Source organism: Centruroides sculpturatus, unplaced genomic scaffold (assembly GCF_000671375.1).
Source record: "Centruroides sculpturatus isolate CEXI.00-Female unplaced genomic scaffold, Cexi_2.0 scaffold443, whole genome shotgun sequence".
Lineage (NCBI taxonomy): Eukaryota > Metazoa > Arthropoda > Arachnida > Scorpiones > Buthidae > Centruroides > Centruroides sculpturatus.
The window spans coordinates 514,862-537,866 of NW_019384892.1; the positions used below are offsets into that span (position 1 = coordinate 514,862).

General features: G+C 29.9%; 1 protein-coding gene and 1 long non-coding RNA gene across 7 annotated transcripts in view; both read left to right on the top strand.

Moving 5' to 3' along the window:
• Window positions 1–6,220, top strand: part of LOC111631293 (polynucleotide 5'-hydroxyl-kinase NOL9-like) — a 45,957-nt gene extending 39,737 nt beyond the window's left edge. For all 4 annotated transcript variants that reach the window (XM_023375511.1, XM_023375510.1, XM_023375513.1 and 1 more), the window contains exons 13-14: window positions 4,237–4,373; window positions 6,075–6,220. In XM_023375511.1, the coding sequence (XP_023231279.1) occupies window positions 4,237–4,373; window positions 6,075–6,122 (185 nt within the window). In that variant the 3' untranslated portion in view covers window positions 6,123–6,220. The remainder of the gene's footprint in view (window positions 1–4,236; window positions 4,374–6,074) is intronic.
• Window positions 6,221–20,414: 14,194 nt separating this feature from the next.
• LOC111631303 lies at window positions 20,415–21,411 on the top strand. 3 transcript variants are annotated; one of them, XR_002757676.1, is made up of 3 exons: window positions 20,415–20,445; window positions 20,589–20,696; window positions 21,336–21,411. It is a non-coding gene; the product is annotated as an uncharacterized LOC111631303 (long non-coding RNA). The 3 variants fall into 3 exon arrangements; XR_002757677.1 differs by lacking the exon at window positions 21,336–21,411 and adding an exon at window positions 20,947–21,125; XR_002757675.1 differs by lacking the exon at window positions 20,415–20,445 and having other exon boundaries at window positions 20,547–20,696.
• Window positions 21,412–23,005: the final 1,594 nt, after the last annotated feature.

A 23,005-nucleotide genomic window follows, 5' to 3' on the forward strand; every position in this document is an offset into this window, starting at 1 on the left:
TTGCTCTAATATTTTTTAAGGTATGATATTGCATATTATCATTTTCTTGAAATAAAAATAATTATGGTAAATTAATAAGATATTCAATTGAAGATGATAGTTTTCAATTATGAATGTTATAAACAAACATTGCTAAACCCGATATATAACATAACTAAACACCAACCATATGCCGAAAAATCTATCGGGCTAGTTTAAAGCTAATTACTAAATGAATTACGTAACCAATTTGGCTCTAGAGGTAGGCGTTAGGCACCATCTCTTATTAATATTAATAATTATAAATAAATTAATTAATTTAAATAATTTAGAACCGCTGGGAGAAAAAATCGGCCCGGAGCGGGACTCGAACCCACAACTCCTGCTTACCATGCAGATGCATTGCCAGTTACGCTATCCAGACCTCCAGTTCGATCTCCTCTTCCAGCGTATATAAGCTAACTATATAACCATCGACAGTTATTACAACGCCAGCTGGGGACACATTCAGTGCCCACGTCCCCCAAGGCACTCAAGCAGCCATCGCAAGCCCCGGCAAGGTGTAATATAAACAAACATTGCTAAACCCGATATTACGCCTTGCCGGGGCTTGCGATGGCCGGTTGAGTGCCTTGGGGGACGTGGGCACTGAATGTGTCCCCAGCCGGCATTGTAATAACTGTCGATGGTTATATAGTTAGCTTATATACGCTGGAAGAGGAGATCGAACTGGAGGTCTGGATAGCGTAACTGGCAACGCATCTGCATGGTAAGCAGGAGTTGTGGGTTCGAGTCCCGCTCCGGGCCGATTTTTTCTCCCAGCGGTTCTAAATTATTTAAATTAATTAATTTATTTATAATTATTAATATTAATAAGAGATGGCGCCTAACGCCTACCTCTAGAGCCAAATTGGTTACGTAATTCATTTAGTAATTAGCCTAAAACTAGCCCGACAGATTTTTCGGCATATGGTTGGTGTTTAGTTATGAATTTTATGTATAAAACAATCTCAACTATATTTGAATTTTTTAAGTTATTAAAATTAAACAAGCAAGAAACACTAAGATAAAAATAAGAAATAAATTTAATTTTTCTTGACTGTTACTTGGATACAATTTGTTAGTAATTCTGATAAAGGATGGAAATTAATGCCAATACATAATGTTCAAGAGTATTTTCTAGGTTGTCCTGTAAGTTCTGCTATATAGCATATGATCAATTCAGCACTTTATATATAGAACAGAAACATACTTTATTCAGAGACATAGAAACCATTACACAGTATAACCTTTACCCACCTGTCAAATAGTAGTGTGATTTGCCTACAGTACCAGTTCTTGGTCTTGGAAGCAAAAAAACTCACAGCATGTCTTATTACATCTGTTTCTGTATCAAACTATGCCCTTGCTACAAATGCTATAAACTCCAGAACAATCCATAAGCAGAGGGTGCAATAACTGGGCTATATGCTGGGTGGGACAACATAATGAAAAGATTTGGTTTTTGCAACTTTGTCTGGTCAGTTTACATCAATGCACTGGAGCTTTCTTATACTGCAACAAAACTCACTTTTGGTTGATCAAAGCAGGATACAGGCAAATGTCAGATTTTGAACTTAATTCATTCCTAAAAGTTCTTATGGGAAAATTTGTTTCGATTTTATTCTAAAATCAAAACAAATTTTCCCATAAGAAACAATATAAAATGGACTAATCTGTTTTTGATCTCCAAAACAAAACCTTGTTTTACCTTTTCAGCTGTATTTCATGCATTCAAAACCCAAGGTTTCACTGTATTTTTTTATTTTTTTGCACTCTATCATAGACAAACTCCAATATAGGCAAGGTGTAAAGTTCGCCATCCATTTCAAACCCCTCTGGCATCAATTCAAACTGAATTGCACTTTCAAAATTCTATCAAACACACAGCATAAGTTTCTTGGAAAAATCCCTCCTATCTTGTGCACAATACAACCTCTGAACCTTGGTTGAGTTCATGAGGATCATATCTGGGACATTGCAGACTCTGGACATTCTTTTCAAGTGACAATAGTTGGGTAGACTGACATACTGACAATAGGTACCATTATGTCAATACTCATACCTGGAGTTTTCTGAATATCATCCAAAATTACAAGCTGTATTATTGCAAGATGGTCATCCAAAAGGTGGTATCACTAATGTAAAAACATTTGCTCTACTGCATCAGGATGATTCAATCAACAGTTTTCTGTCCTTCTATCATACTAATTTCTTCTGTCAACTTAGTGGATAGGCCTTTTTTCCAGATAAAACGTAACAGTTTTATTGTCACATATTCTCAAACAGATTAATTGGAGTGAGCATCATGTGTCATAGGATTGTACAATCTGCATCATCACTTATTATTTCATGGAGGTGATTTGTGTGCAGGAACATCCCATGTTTGAATAGTTATGTAGCAGAATTAAAGGGATAGCTTGGCAAAAGCATTTTTATCTGTTATGAATATAACAGATGAAAATTCCTCTTATAAAGCTGATTGAAAAATTATTTGCATTTTGCATTTTTTTTAGTTGTATTATGTTTATTGAATATAATTTGAGTGTTAAATGTAATAAAACATAACAGTTCTATATTTTGTAATCAATGATTATAATACATAGCTAATTATTTGCATCTGCAAAATATTTTCTTAATTGTCTAGTGTTTGAATTAAAAAGTTAGATAACTCAAAATTGTGATAACTATTTTTTCAAAATTATTTGCAAGTTTAATTTTGGCAGTATCAAATTTTATTATCATTTGCTTTTCCACTTTAACATTTTAATTAAAGTAACATAAAATTATGCACATTCTATCTTTGGACATCATAAAGATATTAGCATGCAAATAACAGAGTTATTTGGCCATCTACACCTGTGAAACATGTGACAATTTTTTTCTATACACAGGAGTTTGCAGAACAACATTTTGTGAATTGCCAAAATGTATATATTTTATAAACCTACAAGGTCTGTTCAAAAAGTATCAGACCTTTTTTTTTCCGCATAAACCAATGATGCGCGAGAGGCCTCCTTCAGTGGAGTTGTGGAGGGGACAGTCATGCACAGCCCTGAATTTTTTCCCGCCTGCAGGAAGCGTCAGTCGTTGGCAATCGGCCTATGAGTGAGGTCATGTAGTGCGCTCTCGTCGGATTCCACTAAGCTGGAAAATGACTGAACAACGTGAGCAGCGATATTACATCAAATTTTGCCAAAAACCTTGGCGATACCCGAGTGTAAACCATTCGCAAGATTCAGCAGGCTTTCGGGGACGATCCTCGAGGCCAAAAAAAGCGCGGCAGGTCCGCAGCAATATCAAAGGTCATGTTGACAGTTTTTTCGACTCTCGTGGGGTGGTGTGTCGTGAGTACGCACCACAAGGCCAAACCATCGCAAAGGAGTACTACCAGGAGGTCCTTCGTCGTCTTTCCGATACAGTGCGACGCAAACGACCGGATCTGTGGTCGATCAAAACTTGGCAGCTCCATCGTGATAACGCATCCGCCCATTCTGCGCATCTGATTCGGGCTTTCGTCGCCAAACACAATACTCCTGTGGTTCGTCACGCTCCGTACTCTCTCCACATGGCTCCGTGTGACCTTTGGCTATTTCTCAAGCTGAAAATGCCGCTAAAAGGAACCCAAATTTAGTCGAGAGAAGACATCATGCGAAATGCGACGGACCGGCTGATAACCATTCCAAAAGATGCGTTCCAGCAGTGTTTCCAGCAATGGCAGGAACGCTGGGAGAAGTGTATACATTACCAAGGAGACTACTTTGAAGGGGATTAGGGTTTTGTACATCAAAATCAACAAATTTATTTTTGCCGACCAAAGGTCCGATACTTTTTGAACACACCTCGTATAACTACTTTCTCTTTTCAAAACATGAGAGATACTACTTTCAAATTATCCAAACTTATACTAAAAAAATTTAACTGAATTAGTTAAAAACACAGCTAAACCTGCTATTATTGTACTTGAAAATAATCAGCATAGTATATATACATAAGCAAAATTTTAAGAAAAAAAATTATATATTCAGTTTATAACAAAGTATCTTTTATATTTTAATTCAATTTTATTTTGATCTTGTTGCTTAAATTAATAAAATTAGAGTTTTTTTTTTACATCTTAAAGCATTTGGATATTAAGAAACAGTTGCTGGATATTTAATAAAATTGAAGACTGAAAGTGAATGTATTTTTAAATTATTAAAATCTTTTTTATTTTAGGTATTGTAAGAGGAATAGATCCTAAAAGGAAACTATTTTATATAATAACTCCTGAGCCCATAGAATCATTGTATACAGTAAATGCATTATTAAAAGGACATATTAACTTACCAGAAAAATTATTTAAATCCCAAAATGTAAGTAAACAATATTGTATTATAATAATTTTTTCATTAGACTAGTTATATAATCGATATTCCATTCAACATTTAAATGTAAAGTATAAAATATGGTCTTTTGTGTTAAGATGTCATAATTTTGTATTATGATGATACTTAATTCAAGAATTCCTAGAAGAAAAAATAGGAAAATATAAAATTTATTATGGTAGATATGCTCATCTATTATTCACAATTATTTTTGTACAGAGCATTGAAATTAATGGTACTATATTATTTTTGCTTAGTGCAGTATTTTGAAATCTTACATTTACTTTTGTTTGAAGGAAATTTTACATCGATACATCTTATTTTTTAATATGAAATATTGATTCTTAAATCTTCGTTATTGTAGGTTCTTCTGAAATAAAGATTTAACAAACAGATAGATCCCTGCATTATACAAATTAAAAAGCAAGTAAACTGTTTAATTAATATCAACTAATGAGAAACCATGAACTGGCATTTAGAATTGTCTAAATATTGTATAAAGTAACTGTCATATTATGACAAATATTTCATACACATGAAACTTCAATCACTTCCAACCTTTGTAGGCTTCTAGGAGAATGACATAGCTGTCTCATCAGACATTATATTCTTAAAAGTTGAGAACAAATATCTCTCATTTAAAAAAAAATCTGATCTTCTGTTACTGTTAATAATTATATGAGTGCCCTAATTTGCACCTGGGATTCATCAAAGGGGAGGGTCAGTACAGTCAAAATAATAGAAATTTATATTTCTGACTTGAATTTCTTTGGATGAAACTTCTTAAATAAAATTGAAAGTTAAGTTGAACTGTAGCATCCTTTGATTTTGACAACAAGGAACATAAATAATATATCTACATAACATAGAAAGTGGAAGTCAATTTTTTAAGCTATTTACACGTTTTGTTTAATTTGATGAAATGTGATATAAGATAGTTTGAATTGAATTAATTTATTACCGTTCTTCGAAATATTAATTTTTCTGCTTTCAAAATGATGTGCAATAATCATAGAAATCTTGATTCCTGTTTTGCAAAAGAAATTACCAGATTCTTAGTCCCCAGTATCTCCAATGGTAGGATGTCCCACTGATTGTACGTTGGTACATTTTAAAAACTTAACAAAAGAGAAAGTACTATTTTAGTAATTTTACATTTCACCATTAATTGCATCATAAGTTCTTAGGCCTTTTTTTTGTCTATGTAGACTGTTTCCCTTTAATTTCTATTTTGAACAGACACACATTCAGAAATTATATAAGATTATGCTAATAACTTGTCATCTCACCCATATGATTGAGATTTTGTTATTCATCAAATTTATTTGAAGTTATTAAAAAATATTAGTGATTTTGAAACTATTTCCTCCAATTCAAATGTTCTTTTTATCAATGTATTAACATTGATAAAAAGCTGTTATAATAATGTTTAATATCATCAATGTAATGTGATTTATTATGATAAAAAATGAAATATAATAAATTTATTTGTAGACATATTATGTATAACTTCTATATCTGGAGATCAAAAACAAAAATATTTCATTTAAGAAAACAGGAAAGTGTACAGTAGATATGTAGGCAATATGTAATACCTCCTACTGTCTTGTTGTATGAATGCAGTCTTTTGGACTTTTTATAATCAATAGAATAATTAAGATTTAATTTATATATAATTTTTTATTACAGGGAAATGATATTCCTTATGTGAATCAAGATATTGAAATAGATGTATAATATGAAGGCATATATTGTACAGAAAGAAAACTCAATTTATTTATTCTGTACGAATTAAAAAATTGAATTTGTAAATTATGATGAAAATATCAGCAATGAGCATGTTTTTGTAATTAATTATTAATATATAATAATGAAATCAAATTTCTTTTACAAAAAAAAAGGAAAAAGAAAATTTTTACTTCCTGTAATCTAAAGAATTTTTCTAAATATATATGTTGTTTTCTGTTACATATAGTGTTTGTTATATTTGTGGATTAAATCTATATATAGTATTTTAATTCCATACTCTTCTTAATGCCTACAAGGAATTCAGAGAAGTATGGAAAAAGTGCCCATGGGGCATTTTACCCATCATTTTTTTCAGCTAGACTCTCACCGAGGACAGCCAGGGAACATGGTTTAACATATCTAGGTCTTCCAAAGTGTCATGCTGATGTCTTTGCTATCTCAGCCATGTGATCAGCTTGATTAAATATTGAAAGACTATTGCTTGGTAGTTACAAATATATCTGTAAAATAAATTTAGTCTATTACATTTCATTTGTTGTTATGAAGTGTTACATTTTCAATATTTTCACTAAATATTGGATTTGAATTTTTTAAAGAAATACAAGCTTAAAGAGGACTAAACATTTTTTTGCTGTTTGATTTTATAAATATATTCCTAGCTTCCCAATACTAAATATTATCTATTTAATCTATTTATTAGTGATGTAACGAATATTCGGTTACTATTCGGTATTCGGCCTATTTTTCACTATTCGGCTGAATACCGAATACCTAAAAACAGGAGTAATAAATAACAAAAACACAGTAAATTAATCATTTTGGTATTTAATGTTATAGAGTTAGTGTTGTTTGTTTATATTTATTTATAACTTGTAACATGCACAAAATAAAAAAGAAAATAATATTAGTCACATGTATTCACAATTTATAATTACAAAGATCAGCACACGTACACACCTATTCGTTCGAAAATCGTCGCACATCTGAGGGTCTGACATTGCCTATCCTTCTTTTTAAGCACTCGTCGTTGCTCTTCCCTTTCTCTTTCCTCTGTCGTTCTAATCCAAGTATGCCTATGCATACATCATAATACGCGCTCACGATTCGTCACTTTTCCGTCGTAGAGTTCCCATTTTACAATTACGTGACTCAGCTGGTGATAACGGAGAAAAGAGACAGATAGGACATCGATATAAGTCAGTTATGATTTCACAGATTCGAGACAGCTCGATAGCCCGAAAGGCCCCAGGCTTTCGCCCGTGCACGGTAAGTGACTTTCATTACAAGCATTTAGCTTTCCGAAGTCTATGACAACAATTGTTTGACATTGACGGCCGCGAATTTCGTGCCAATAAGCTGCCTCGACTTGTTCGATTATGTTATCAACTCAATTTCATATTTATTTTCACATTTTCACTTCGCTGTCCTTCTCTCTTCTTTTTCCGTTATTTACACGTGTAGGTCATTTCATTGTTATCCACATTTGATATCATCATTTATCACATACAGTAGAACCTCCATTATCCGGACCTCCATTATCCGGATTTTCGATTATCCGGATTTTTCCTTATCCGGACTACGTTCATCCCCAATTAGTCCGGATAATCGAGGTTCTACTGTACTTCCATGACACTCTTGTCTGTCCGCTACAACTGTCAAGAATTAACGCGATTGGCGAAGCGTAGTGACAGCGGGCCAATAGAGAGCATGATCTTTGCCATAATACGGTTTGCGCGCCAATTTTCATAGGTGCGTTAATCAAGCCGAATAGTTTGGCCGAATATTCGGCCACGCTCCTGGCCGAATATACTATTCGTTACAACACTACTATTTATCTGTATTTATTGTAGACGTTTTTTAGTTGTACTATTTCTAACACATTATGGTCCATTATATTTGATGCTTTTCGGTATTTATAATATGGCGATTTTGCCATCACTTAAGATAAACCAATAACTGGTGTTTTACACATTTATTAATTATTATACATTAATTTTATTATAACACTGTTTAAAATACTTTAAATAATATTTTTAGATATTCCATAACAAATTATAATTTTTCTCATAAGAAATAATGGAAATAACTCCAATTTTATAGAAATTTATTTAAGGAATAAGCTACACATCAGAAAAGGGCATGTGTATTATGTGAAATAAGAGGAAATTACTAATAGTTTGGTATTTAAAAAAAAGCAAGAAGAAATATAAAAACAAGAAAAAATCTCAGAAATAATTAAATTTCAATATTATTACTACTAAATTCTCAATTCGATAACTAATCTTTAAAAATGGATGCTTTAATTGAAGTGAGGTTCAACTAGATGATTTAAATCGTTTCCTGCCAGAGTAGCATTTATATTAGTCTATAGGTACTCCTTTTTTTTCTTATAAGACGCTTATTGTACACAATCATTATTACGTCATTATATTACTGTGTATATTATGCTTGATACATCAGTTTGACATCATAACTATACTGTATTTATATAACGACAACGTCATACATTTTTGCGCCATGCTGATAAACATGCCTATATTTTCAGCTTCAGTCAGATATTTATATAATATAATATACTGTAGTGGCTGTTTTATTAAATTATGAATGAAAAATAAATAAAGTAACAAACTAGTTACATGAGTAATTAACTGAAACCGATACTAAAACAATTCATATGACATCATTTCCTGTTGGAACTAATAATATAAAATAGCCGGCGGTTATTTATCACCGAATACTTTAATATTGATTCATATAAAAAATTAAATATACAAATATTTAAAAAATTTAAATGTCATATTACTATTTATCTAAAATATTTTCTGAATTAATTCTAAAGCAAAGTAATAAGTTTTGTCCTAAAATTAGGGAAATGACATAATTAAGAATGGGGAATTAGATTAAACAAGAATACGTTCCTAAAGTTTGCTCATTATCCTAATAGACAATTTGCAGGAGGATGGTTAAATATGACTGAGGAAGAATCGCTCTTCGGTCTTAATAAGATCATCTGAAATAGGAGACATTTATTCCAGTTAAAGAATGGAATCCTTATCATCCGAGTGAACGCCTTTTCACATCATTCGAGCATCATTAATGTAGGATTATGGCTTATAATATATAAAAATAGGCTTCTAAACGATCGGAAATTAGTTTTAGATTGGAAATTAAAAATTAGCCTACAATATAAGAAAATTAAAATGTATAATTTTTTTATTTAATGCTTGAAGCAATAGATTAGTAACTGTGTTAAAATAATCGAATTTCCGAATTTCTTTTTGAAATCAAAATAATTCCCAATTTTAAATACCACAACCACAATTCAATAATCAATAATATATAAGGGAAAGATTCTGATTCTTTGTATTTTACCTAGTAACATTGCAAAATAATTTGGAAAAATGGTATAAATCATTATCTTATTACTTCATATTTTCGTGTTAATAGATTTGAACTACATATTTTACTTTCCCGGCTCCATTACTATATAACAAAGGGAAAGTGGTAATCGGTCAAAAAATGACCCCCCTCAGAATTTTACACTTTTTGACTAGTGACACCTTGAAACGCCGAGAAATGCAAGAAAAAATCGGGTTTTTGTCTGTGTATAGGGAGCATGATTTCATTCACCCTGTTTGAAGCTTAATATAACTCCTGTGAGTTTTTGTGGAAAATTTCTGAAATTTTGCAGGGTGATTTGTGTTTAGGGGAATTGATGATATTAAATTTTAGTGGTTAAGGATCGACGGGGTGGGGAGATAGAATGTGTCATATCTCCAGTAAGGTCGGACTTAATGATGTGATGATTTTATTCATTACTAACATTTATATTTTTATAAAACTCATTCCTAACATCAAAATTAAGCTTTTTGCAATTTTATAATGATTAACAATATAAAGTTTTTTAATAAATATCATCAAATATATCAATAATATAATAATAATAAATATCATAACAGATGGCGACACATGCAGATTTAAGTGTTGCCGAGAAACTTAAGCAACTCGTCGCTAGATTTTTTAAAAATATAAACCAGCTTCTTATTTCAGTCTTCAACCGTTTTATATGGTTTTAATTATTGTGCTTACATAATATATCAAATTATCAAATACAATTGACTCCGCTTATGACAGTTCGCTATGATCCTTCATTTTTACAGCTGATACAATTTTCTGTTATGACTATTTGAAGTTTCATATTTAAGTATTTGTCTACGTGCTGTTATGTGATTAAAACCTCATTTCTTGGAACATAATCTCAATTCACTAAATTGAACTAAAGGAAACTATGGCTCGCTTTACGACGGTTTCCAGTAATCAATTTGGTCAATGAAATGTAGTGACCTATTTTCAATGTTTAATTAAAATAGATTTTGTTTTTTAAAGAAGAAATTTAAAAGTAGGTTTATCTAAATTTTGAAGTGTTAAAAAATCAGCTATAATTTCAAATAATCTTTACATTAATATATCATAATAGAGTAATACCCCGAACTTACGCGATAGGTGGGACCGAGCAATAACCGCGTAAGTCGGGGTATATTTTCGCAATTTGTGTAAAATCCAAATCTGATGTATGTAAGCTAATAAATGTTCTCGTTAACCTTATCTCGCCTTTTGATTCGTTCACGGTTACAAGAAATCACCACATAGTATCTCTGAAGGCTCCGTAGATATAACAAACACAGAAATAAATGACACAAAATAAATTGTAGCTATGCGTCGATTCCGCGTGACACGTCCGAACATGTAAGCTAAACAATAGTGTGGGGGGAGTGAGTAATCAAGAGTTGCATGCGGGACATTCCAATTTTCAACGCGAGTGTTGAGTGTTGAAGTCAACAATTTGACGTCATTAACGACGTTCCAACTCGAGTACGAAGTGCTTAGTTCCCATAATTCCATTTTCAGCAAGATGGATTCCATTCAAATGTCTTACCAATTACCCACAATTCATTGGAAAATATCAGTCAACATATCTGTTGAGTGCTGAGTGTGTTGAGTCAGCGCTGACAACAGCGCTACCTCAACGTTGAAAAAAGGAATGAATTTTAACGAATGTTGAGATCAGCGCTGAGTCAGCGTTGAAAATTGGAATGTACCGATGGCGTTCAAACAAAAGACGAATCGACGAGATTTGAAAATCGCGTAACTCCGGGTTCGCGTAAGTCGATGTATTACTGTATACTATAATTACGTTATTCACTTTTTAAAAATGTCATTAATAAGAATAGCGTTTAAAAAATGAATCCACATACGAGAGAGAATTTTTCAGTTTTTTAAATGATAAATGATATTTTCTAACAGTTATAAATGCTATCTTTGCAATAATTTCTTTTTATCTAAATATAAATTATAATTATCAAGAGCGATGTAAGAAGAATATAGACTAGGAGTGATCAACTAGACGTACTTCGATGGATTGATGGAATAATCTGGTAAGGATGGGTGCCTCCCGAGAAGACTTTCTATGGGAAATTAGGTAATAGACACGTGAAGAAAACCCGGAAAACTTTATGTGGCCAGTCTGACGGTCAGGCGCAAACCCACTACCAACTATTGTTCAGTGGTTTTATCACTAGTTGTGGTGTAAATGTGCTTAAAGAGCTTAAGAAGTCAAAATCGACAGGAGTCACTGTAGTTATTCTCGATCATATTAAGTTTATTTACTGATGTAATGTGATTTAGCCTTTCTAACACACTATTTTACACTATAATTTTTGAAAGAATATATTATCTAAATTTTTCACTCATAATCTCCGAATGATCAGGTATGCCGAAGTTCGGAAGCCATGGCCACTGGTCAGAATCGTATTTGCACAATAGCTAAATAAGCTGCAGCTTAGGACTTCGCGTTACGAGTCTATATCTTAAGGCCTCACATTTTTTATACCATTTGGTGAAGGGAAAGGCCTGTTGTATGTTATAGCTTACAGTCTTGTTATGACTCAGCTATAGTTGATATCATTGACGTATTCAGAGATGTTTACATCAACAACGATTTGTATATTTAAGTCATCGCATTGCAAGAGTGGCTGCTTTTTCATTCACTTTAAGCCAATGCGAATACGCGGTATTTGTATTTTTCAATTATTCATAATCAATCAGCGGAATTGCAAATATAATTATTGTGCAATGTATACGGTTTATATCTTTAACCTGTTGTACTAAGAATTGTTTCCGCACTGTAAATATTCATCTGACAAACCTCGCGATTATCATTTATTTCTTAGTAAAAGAATGTTACAAAGTTTGTTTTAAATTATCAGAAAAACTAAAAATAACTTTATTAAAATATTCAAAAGCATTTGATTTTATTGTACTCGTATATACGTGAAAGGATCAAAAGTAGAGTAAATATGCCGATATAGAAAGTATTTATGAAAATGAGAAATTCTCTATTTCGCCTTTATAATTCCCAGCTCTAAAAATAAATTTCAATTAATGTTATCTCTAATAATATATTTTTATACTAGAATTCTTAAGATTGAAAAGTAATATGAAATAGTATTAATAATTCATAAGAATGAGAACATGTCTCATAGGCGATATAAGACACATCAAGTTGACTAATATTTCAATAAAGACCACTGAATATTCTATGATTAGTTCTTATATTTCTACGTAAAATATAATAAATATATATTTACTATATTTACTTCATTGGAGAAAGCTGGGCAATCCAGCTTACTTAGATATCTCGAAACAGAATGGAATTGTGAATGTCTAATTGATGTGGCCAGATAGAAAATGTCATTATAAGTCTATAGTCTCCATCACAGACAGAGTTTTTTCTTTCATTCATATGTTGTTTTCGAGGCAATTTCTTAGAAAATTTTGCAAATTTCAACTGAGGATAAGTACATATTTATTTTAAATTGTTAGATTTAATCTTTATTTGTATAACTACATATATTTAGCTTAACATCCTTTCTTTTCATTTAATTTATGATATGCTGTTAAGTTAACAAAAAAACATCAGAATCTAATATGACGATGATGAGTAGGGGAGATCGGGGCAACTTCGGCAATCGGGGCAAGTTTGTCAAGCGCTTTTTTTTAAAAACAAATTAAAAGGAGACTTTGGTTATAGGTTAGGCAGTTGAGTTTTATTGGTGGCTTGTTGAGTGTAGTGTTTTTATTGTTCTCCAACAAGCGTAGTTGAATTATCAAGCAAATTTTCATTTTCGTTCAATTCCATATAATATTTTTTTTCCATTTATATTGAATTGGCAGGTTTTGTTATAATTCCATGATAACGAAAGTTACTTTTCCTGTTAGAAGGATGTAACTTCAACTTATTCACGTGGCCAGATCGTGGCTTGGCATTCTGTTCTCAGGGTTGTACTTAATGTTTCGAAATCATGACTAGCGGGGTAAGATCGGCAACATAAAGCCACATTAGAAGCAAAGGATAAAAATCAAACAGATGATAAATGAAAACATGTTTGCATTTGTTATTCATGTATATATGTCTTTGAACTTGCATTTCGTTGTAATAATATTAAATGGGTGTTGGATTTGTATTTCTTTGTTTTAATAGTGAATTCCAACTTATACATTGTTAATAACATAATTTTATATACGTGCCTATCTTGCCCCATTACTGTTGCCCCTATACCAGGGGCAACTTTAATAAAAATAATTAAAATAATTACAACTTTACAAAAAGAGAGAAGTTGCCGATCTTGCCCCTATACCCGGGGCAACTTCGTCAATTTCTCTCTTCTTGTAAAGTTGTAATTATTTTAATTATTTTTATTTCCAAACTGATTTTAACCAGTTCTATAGTAAGGTAACATTCCAATAGACAATATGCAAAGCTTTTTTTTCAGTTTACAGCAGTATTTATTACACAAAATTTAAGTAAAGCTTAACATGCCGATCTTGCCCCGATCTCCCCTAATGATGCCCACAGTAGTTAAGTACAAAAATCAGTGACTTTAGATGATAAATCACCCATTTCCTGAATTTCAAACAATACTAAATGGTGAAAATTGAATAGACATCATAAAAGCATTCACTTACCTACTCCATAAAATCACAAAATAGAGGCTTTAGAAAGCGAAAATCTAAGAAGACCCAAACAAAAGTGCAAAAATTGGTCACACAAAGACTGCAGAGGTGTAGAAACACCAAATAATTACAAATGTGACTATCGTCGTATGTAAACCTTTAAGTGAAATTATGAGTGCCAATGACAAATCACTGAGCAATAATACTCGACATGGTCGGAGATGGATGGCATTGGAAATTGATTAATAAAAAATTTTTAAATAACTTGTATGTAAAGTAAATAAAACCAAATTGTAAAGAACACTTTAAACTTATATTTTACTAATTATACAAACATCAAAACATAAAGTTTTGATGTTTGTATAATTTGAGTGTGTTATTTTAGTTTTCTCTTAGGTACACGGCATTACCCTACTTTCCCCTATGTATACCCCAATATTCTAAATATTGTGTAAATGAATATAAAGTAAATACAGTATTAATTTTTAATGTTGCCTTCCCCATTCTTTTATACTATTGAGAAAATTTTATTTTGTTCTTTATCAATTTATACTAAGTATAAATTGATAAGGAACAAAATAAAATTTTGATAAATACTGTATATGTAAAATTTAAATTGTAATATTTTAATGAACTAATTGGCTTAATAATTATAAAATTTAAAACAGAAGACATTCAGTTGTGCAGTTATAAATTATGAATTATATAATTAATTAATCTAAACTGAATTGCTGTTTTGCAAATAAATTGCATGAAATGAATCGAATCATTACTTATAAAGTGTTTCATTGATGATTCAGATTCTCAGATAATGAATTTTCTCTAACTTTAATTATTCTCATTCATTGAAAATCAAGAAGATGAGCAAGAAATGGCAAATTAAATGAGAGTTAAAATGTTTTCATAACCTATTTAAATCGTTTTACGATTAATTTATTTTTATTCACGTCAATTTTATCGAGTGGGATCTACGAATATCAATTAGAATCTGTGATTGGAAGTTACGTTCTAATAAAATCGAATTCTGTTAAGGAAAGTAATAAGCATAATTAATGCTTCCTAAATGTTTTTAAACTTCTGACTCACACTTAACAAGAAATCTTTACCACAGACAAGCAATAAGAATATTGTTATTTTAATTGCTAAAGAATAAAATCCAGCAACGAGTTGCTTAACTTTCCCGGAAACATTTGGTAGTGCCATCTGTTATGATATTTTATTTTAAAACTTTTAATATTTTTAACTATTATATAATGGCAAAAAGCTTAATTTTGATAATATGGATGAATTCTGTAAAAAAATTGTAAATGCTCATAACGAGAAAAATCGTCATTAAGTCCGGCCCTACTAGAGATACGACACACGAACCCCGTTTATCTCCCCACTCCGTCGACCTTTAACCACCAAAATTTAATAGCAACAATCACCTTAATACACAAACTTCCCGGCAACATTTCAGAAATTTTCGACAAAAAACACGGGAGTTATTAAGCTTGACAGAAAATGGTGCCACACAAACACATACACACTGACATCCATACATACAGAAAAAACTCCCATTTTTTTGCATTTCTTGACGTTAGAAGGTCCTCTGAGTCAAAAAAAATGTAAAAATGGGGGGGGGGGTAAATTTTGATCGATCGCCATACTTTTCCTCTATTATATATAACAACCAGGAAAGAAAAATGGCACAAGCTAATCTGATTTACTTTAGAATTATATAAATCCTTAAAGTATAAACAATTATTTTTCTTCATTTTTAAATTAAAATATAAACTACAAATATATTTTTTAAGTTTTATTTTCTAGAATGTTATATTTATTGCAAAATCTCCATATTTATTAAATAAAATTGTCAGGGCATAGAACATTTATAGAAAAAAAATATGTTTAGTCAAACGAAAATATATTTTTTTTCTATAAATCTCCATATTTATGTTTAGCGTACAGATATATGATTTTTAAAGTAAAAATTTAATCTATTTTTTCTTTATTTTTTTATAGCCAGTTTCTAGACACTAAACTGTACCGTTCAATGTCAACAATTCACTGCACCAAAATTATACACACGAAAAATTATGTACACAGCTGACGACTACTGTAACAAAACAATATAACAGACACTATAAATGACTATTTTTCGCGTGCATTTTAAAGATTTAATTAATTAATTAATTAAAGAATAAAACTGTATTATATGTATTTATTATTTTAGGACAAGTTTCTAACTGTTGCAATTTTTAAATTAAAAAAAATAAACAAAAAATCGTTTCCTATTATTGCTCAATTTTGATAATTACAATTTATGCAATGAATAACAAAACAAAATTATCGCAGGTCATCAACAATGTCCTGTTTACTAAAATGACATGTTTGTTACTTTTTAGAATTGTTTATTCATCTCTTAAACTAGAAAAACCTAAATGAAGTTTAATTAAAATGTATAATTAAATAAAATTGTATGAAAATTTGGTTTAGCGCCACTGTTATTTCTTAAATTGACACTAAATGGATTATAGCACGAAACTGAAGAATATATTAAACTAAAAACATAAAGAAAAGTAGACTCTTGAGATAGTGATCACCCCAATTTTTTGATCCTTATGTGAGCTAAATATCAACAATAAGCTCTTGATACGATGAATGATTCTAGCTCAGTCCATTGAGACTTCATTATATCGAGAGTTCATTATAGTGATGTCTGAACCGAAAAGTTTAATTTTAAATTTAAAAATCAGTGTCGTTTGCAATGCAAAATTATACAGTCAATAATTCACAAATATTTTATTTAATATTGATGTGAAAGATCCATTCACAGGTATTCATTAACACTTTATGAGAGTAACACTATATCGAGATTTAATTATAATTTCAATGCAGGAATAAGTGAAACCCATTCACTCGTTTGCTTCATAAGATTGAAAACAATATTATGCTAATTAATTTGATGGCGTGTTATGTTAATTAAACAAAATTAATTATAATTAAACATCATGAATATTTCCCATAAAAATATTTGTAACAAATTTTTTATGGCCTTTAGAATAATAAAACTTTATTATATCTTGATATCTTGTAATAAAACTTCATAAGCATCGAAAGAAATTCGAGATAAAAGTAGGTTTTTAATGGTATTATTAAGGTTAATGAGCGCATTTCCTTGTTCAAATATATATTTTTCTCAAAATAAATCATTTAATTATTTTCTCAAGTTATGGAAATATATAAGGAATAAATAATAAAAAAAATTATGTAATAGTGAAAATTCACGTTAAATAAATTGTATAAACAAAGCCAGGTGCAGGAAATATGCAGGAGGGCGACTTTGACCCTACTATTTGTTTGACCTTCCTACAGTTAACTAAAGTACCCCCTCTGCAACAAACACGCATATTGGATGGAACCTCACGAACTTGGTAATCAATTCCCATTTTAGAAATACTTGGTTTGAATGGTTCCTAATAAATAAATAAAAAAAAAAGTGTTTAATAGTAATATAAAATTTATTTTTATATGAAAATAATAGTATGAAAACTGTTTTATTTCAAGAAAAATAATACTCCATGTGTGTTCTTGACAGGTTGGGTGTATTGAATTGTATCGAATTTCAGTAAACTGTAGATTACATTTTAAAATTTCAATTTTTCCATTAGTTACACTTAAAATTTGATTATTAAATGTATTTATTGTTGTGGCTAGAGAATGAAATTATATACATTTAGTTTGAAATTTATTCAAGTTTAATTTGCAATAAATTTTAACCTGACAACTAACACCTGTTACTCTTAATTGTAGTCGTACAGACAGATAAACTCGCGTGATAACTTTTGAAAAATTTATTTTTCGCTTAAATATATTATTATAAATCTTATTAAATTTATTAAATCTGATTATTAATTTAATTAATTTTTAGTTTTATATATAAACTTTCATTCATTTCAATAAAGGGTGGCTCAAAAGTCAATTAACCGAACGCAATCTGCGCGCAATATTCAGCAAGTTTTTCAAGAAAATTAGCAAGCTGTGAACGTTTAGTAATAANAAATATTCTTAAAACGGATCCTAAATTTTGTAAATTAAGTGATATGACTTTTGTATAAGCAATGTCGTAACAATTAAAGCGTTATATTACGTGCCACGAACATAACAATGAACTTCATCTTGTGTCTATTGTGTATACATTTGCGCTTACGTTACGTTACAGTATAACATTACAGCTGCATATACACAATTGTTGACTGTGCACACAGCAATTTTAACTAAAATCACAACAGATACATGCAGTTACTCAGGTGCAAGTTTAAGCGGAACACCTACAATTGCACCTGAGTAATCGGGGTTGTCTAATCCGTGCCCTAGACAAGAGGGGTCTGGAAATTTAGTCTTTTATATAAAATAAGTTATAAAACTAGATTTTTCTCTACCTCATCGTAATCTCTCTCAGGCACTTCTAGAGTCATCCCAGCAATTACTACAATGGACTTTAGTCAGTCCCCTAATCCAAGAGAGGTAAAAAAAAAACAATTCAACTATAACTTAACACATAAAACCGCATACGTTACCGTATAAATTACATATTATGGCTGCATACATTACAGTACAACAAGATAATTACACTAGACAAGTGTCCCAAAATTCAGTTAACTATGTTTAGTGTATTTCAGTTAAAAAACTTGTGAACTAAATCATAATATTTAATTGACTTTTGGGCCATTCTGTATGTTATTTAGTCAACAGTAAAATAAGCTTTAAAAATAAATTACAATAGTTAAATAACTTTTGGGCAAGCCTGTACGTTGCATCACAGAGTAAACATCGAAATGAATTTAAAAAATAAAATGAGACGTTTGTCGAATAGTAATTTTAATTGTTTTATTAAAAATAATTAATAATAATCACGATAAAAAGTAGAACAAAAGTATCATTTTAAAAGATTTTTATCAATAAAAAATATTTAAGAATAAATATATTTTTTTTAATATCAAATAAAATGATGTTGAATGTAAGAGAATTTTTATAAAAGGAAGCTGATGCATATAAATGTATTATTATTTTTTCAGTTAATAGAGGAAATGATACGATATTAAAAACATGTACCTTAAGATTAAAAAATTCAATTATTTCAATATAGAGGAAATGATTTCTAGAATGAATTATTGAATTAAAATGTAAATACTTTAATTTGATATAGGAAAAAGTCACTTATGCAAGACTTTCCATCATTTTATACAGTGAATACAGTTCATTCTTATGAATATCTAAGTGGAGGAAGTGAATGAATTCTCCTAAAATTAATGTGTATTAATTTCTTAAAGTAAAAGGATCTTTGTACTTTATATTTTGAAGATATAGAATATCAATACTTTACTAGATATTGTCAGTTTATCTATAAATCCAAATATATTTTTAGTGCAAGATCCGTTGAAACCGTTTGTTTATGATGATGATATGTGTATACAGGGGCCTAATTTGGATCATGATAATCTTATTCAGATTAATATTGACCTAACTGATATCCTAGAGTTTATATTTATCTCATATTCTAACGTATTTTATATAAAACGTAAGTTTTAACGACTTCATCAGGACTGGATTTACTTATAACAAACTACAGACCTCATGCTATGACGATATAATTTAAGGATTCGCATTGTTAAATATATTATTTGATTGAGGGGAACAGGTTAGGATTTACGTATAATGTGGCTCTAAACGGAAATCTAGGGAAGTCCCCTAAAAAATAAGCATTTAAGGTGAGATTTCTCGAACGTCTCTTAAGCTCCATACGTAAATCAACAATGAAGAGAACCTTTTTATATGTTATAACGTATGGCCATATTTGATCTAAATCATATCCTGAACTCATCTGTTATACAATATGTAAATATATATTGTGTAATATACCAATACAATACTTTTTGTATACTTAAGTATAGGGCATAATATGTTGTATATTGTTACGTAATGTATATTATACCATATAACATGATTCTGACAATAGCTTCCGGAATTAAAATAATAAAAATTTAAATTACTGATAAACTTTGGATGATAAAATTTTCTAAATTTTTCTATAGAAAACAATTTTTAGAATTAAAATATTTTTAAAGATAAAATAAATATCGTAATAAATACTTTTAAAGTTATTATATTTTCTATTATCATCAATAAAAAAATTACTGGACGATGAGTCAGCTTTTTTTTAATTTTGATAAATAATATGATTAATCAAAAATTTTATATCTGTGTTTATGAATTTAAGCTTAATTTTATAAATTTATGTTAACACGGCTTAATTGTAAGTACTGATTTTGCATTAATATATTCGAAAGCTCTAATAATCCAGGAAGAGTTTTGCTTTTGAATACTACCAAAATATATAAATTTTAAATGAATTATTAATATTTTATTAATAATATGATATAATATTTTAATTTACAGCCATTAATTACTTACATTTTAACTCAAACTTTTCAAGATTTACTCCGAAACAGTTCAAATTTGTGGAACTCGTGTGCTATAAAGCGCAAACTCTATCACACTCTAATGGTAAGTAGCGTGCAAGCATTTTAAGCATACTAATAATTACTATTTTATTTGCTTAATTCTCTTCCATTAATTTCCATACTGTTAAAGTTTTCTGTGCCCCTTACTATATCGATAAATTCTCAAGTTTTGTTCCTTATCAATTCACGTGTTAAAATATAATTCTTCATATATGATGCTTAAAATAGGGAATTATCCGAAACTTCAACGATATGAATTAGAGAATATTAATGATTAAAACGTATTTTTGTAGTAGAAAGAACAAGTAGACACGTGTAGACTTTGTTCAGACGGTTGGGTTTTGTTATCCAATAGGATTTTGAGACAAAGGACCTGGGCATACCATCACGCAGCGGTCAGTTTTGTAACGTCAGAGAGTAAAATATCCCAGTTGCCAACGGTAACGTTCTGCAATCTGACACCTTGTTATCGTAAGTTCGCTTAAACCCCTAAGTCACTCTCCCGATTTCCAATGACAAGACTTGTAAAAGTGTTTTGTGAAGAAAATTTACAAGGAATGTTAAACATTTTATTTATATTTTATGTGCCCTTTTCATAATGATGATATTTAAAAAATAACTTTTAATAACATTTGTAATTCTTCACTAAGGAAAAAACGAAAAGTGTTGTGTAAAATTTCAGAAAATGGAGCATAACAACTGATTTCATCACTTCGCAGAAGTTGAAACGTTGTGGTTTTCAGGAAAGTAATTTTGTTAAAAAAAGAAAAGAAAAAATCATAGAATTTCAAGAGGAAATTATCTCGGGATTTCTTCTGTTTTCATTCAAAACTTACGAATTCGGGACTTTTCTTTTACAACTTACCAGAAGATGGCTTCTTTCATTTACATTTTGGGTAAGATTTTCTTGTTTTTCTTATTTTTTTAAAATTAATTAATTAATTAATTAGATTAAAAATTTGTTTTTTAAACATGAAAAATGTGTACCTGGACTGATAATGTCTGGTTCAAAGACAGCTTTCCACACTTGAGTCTTGCAGTCTTCCGGATCGTTTTGCACAGAATGACAACGAAGAAAATGAAGCGGTTTATAGTTTAGATTGAAAGGAAACTTTTTTGTCTGAAATTGAAGTATTCTTTAAAAATAGATTATAGATTATAAATGTCTAAGGGCTGGAACACGCAGATGAATATTTTCACACTGAATTACTTTGGTACAGAACATGACAATACGTGGATTGAAATGAGACCAACAAATGGCCTTCACGTAACTAAATTTTACTGCTAAATTCATCTTTGAAACACACAAATTAGCCCAACCACCCAACTTCCTCGCAATTAATATGCATCTGTGCATTGGTATGGAATTCTGCACCAAATTTTGTTTGAAAATATCTGTGTGTTCTGGCTCTAAAATAAAAAATTTACAACTCCAATCAGAGAAAATTCAGCTTTTGCAGTTTTACTTAATTTGATTGCAAGTTTAAACTGATAAATAAGATAAAATACACAGAAGCTCAGTATTTGGAAGGACTACATTCTTTTGTTTCTGTATTTTTCTTCTTAATGTAAGTTTATTTACGATAAAAATACAGGTATACCTTGNGATAAAAAATAGAACAAAAGTATCATTTTAAAAGATTTTTATCAATAAAAAATATTTAAGAATAAATATATTTTTTTTAATATCAAATAAAATGATGTTGAATGTAAGAGAATTTTTATAAAAGGAAGCTGATGCATATAAATGTATTATTATTTTTTCAGTTAATAGAGGAAATGATACGATATTAAAAACATGTACCTTAAGATTAAAAAATTCAATTATTTCAATATAGAGGAAATGATTTCTAGAATGAATTATTGAATTAAAATGTAAATACTTTAATTTGATATAGGAAAAAGTCACTTATGCAAGACTTTCCATCATTTTATACAGTGAATACAGTTCATTCTTATGAATATCTAAGTGGAGGAAGTGAATGAATTCTCCTAAAATTAATGTGTATTAATTTCTTAAAGTAAAAGGATCTTTGTACTTTATATTTTGAAGATATAGAATATCAATACTTTACTAGATATTGTCAGTTTATCTATAAATCCAAATATATTTTTAGTGCAAGATCCGTTGAAACCGTTTGTTTATGATGATGATATGTGTATACAGGGGCCTAATTTGGATCATGATAATCTTATTCAGATTAATATTGACCTAACTGATATCCTAGAGTTTATATTTATCTCATATTCTAACGTATTTTATATAAAACGTAAGTTTTAACGACTTCATCAGGACTGGATTTACTTATAACAAACTACAGACCTCATGCTATGACGATATAATTTAAGGAT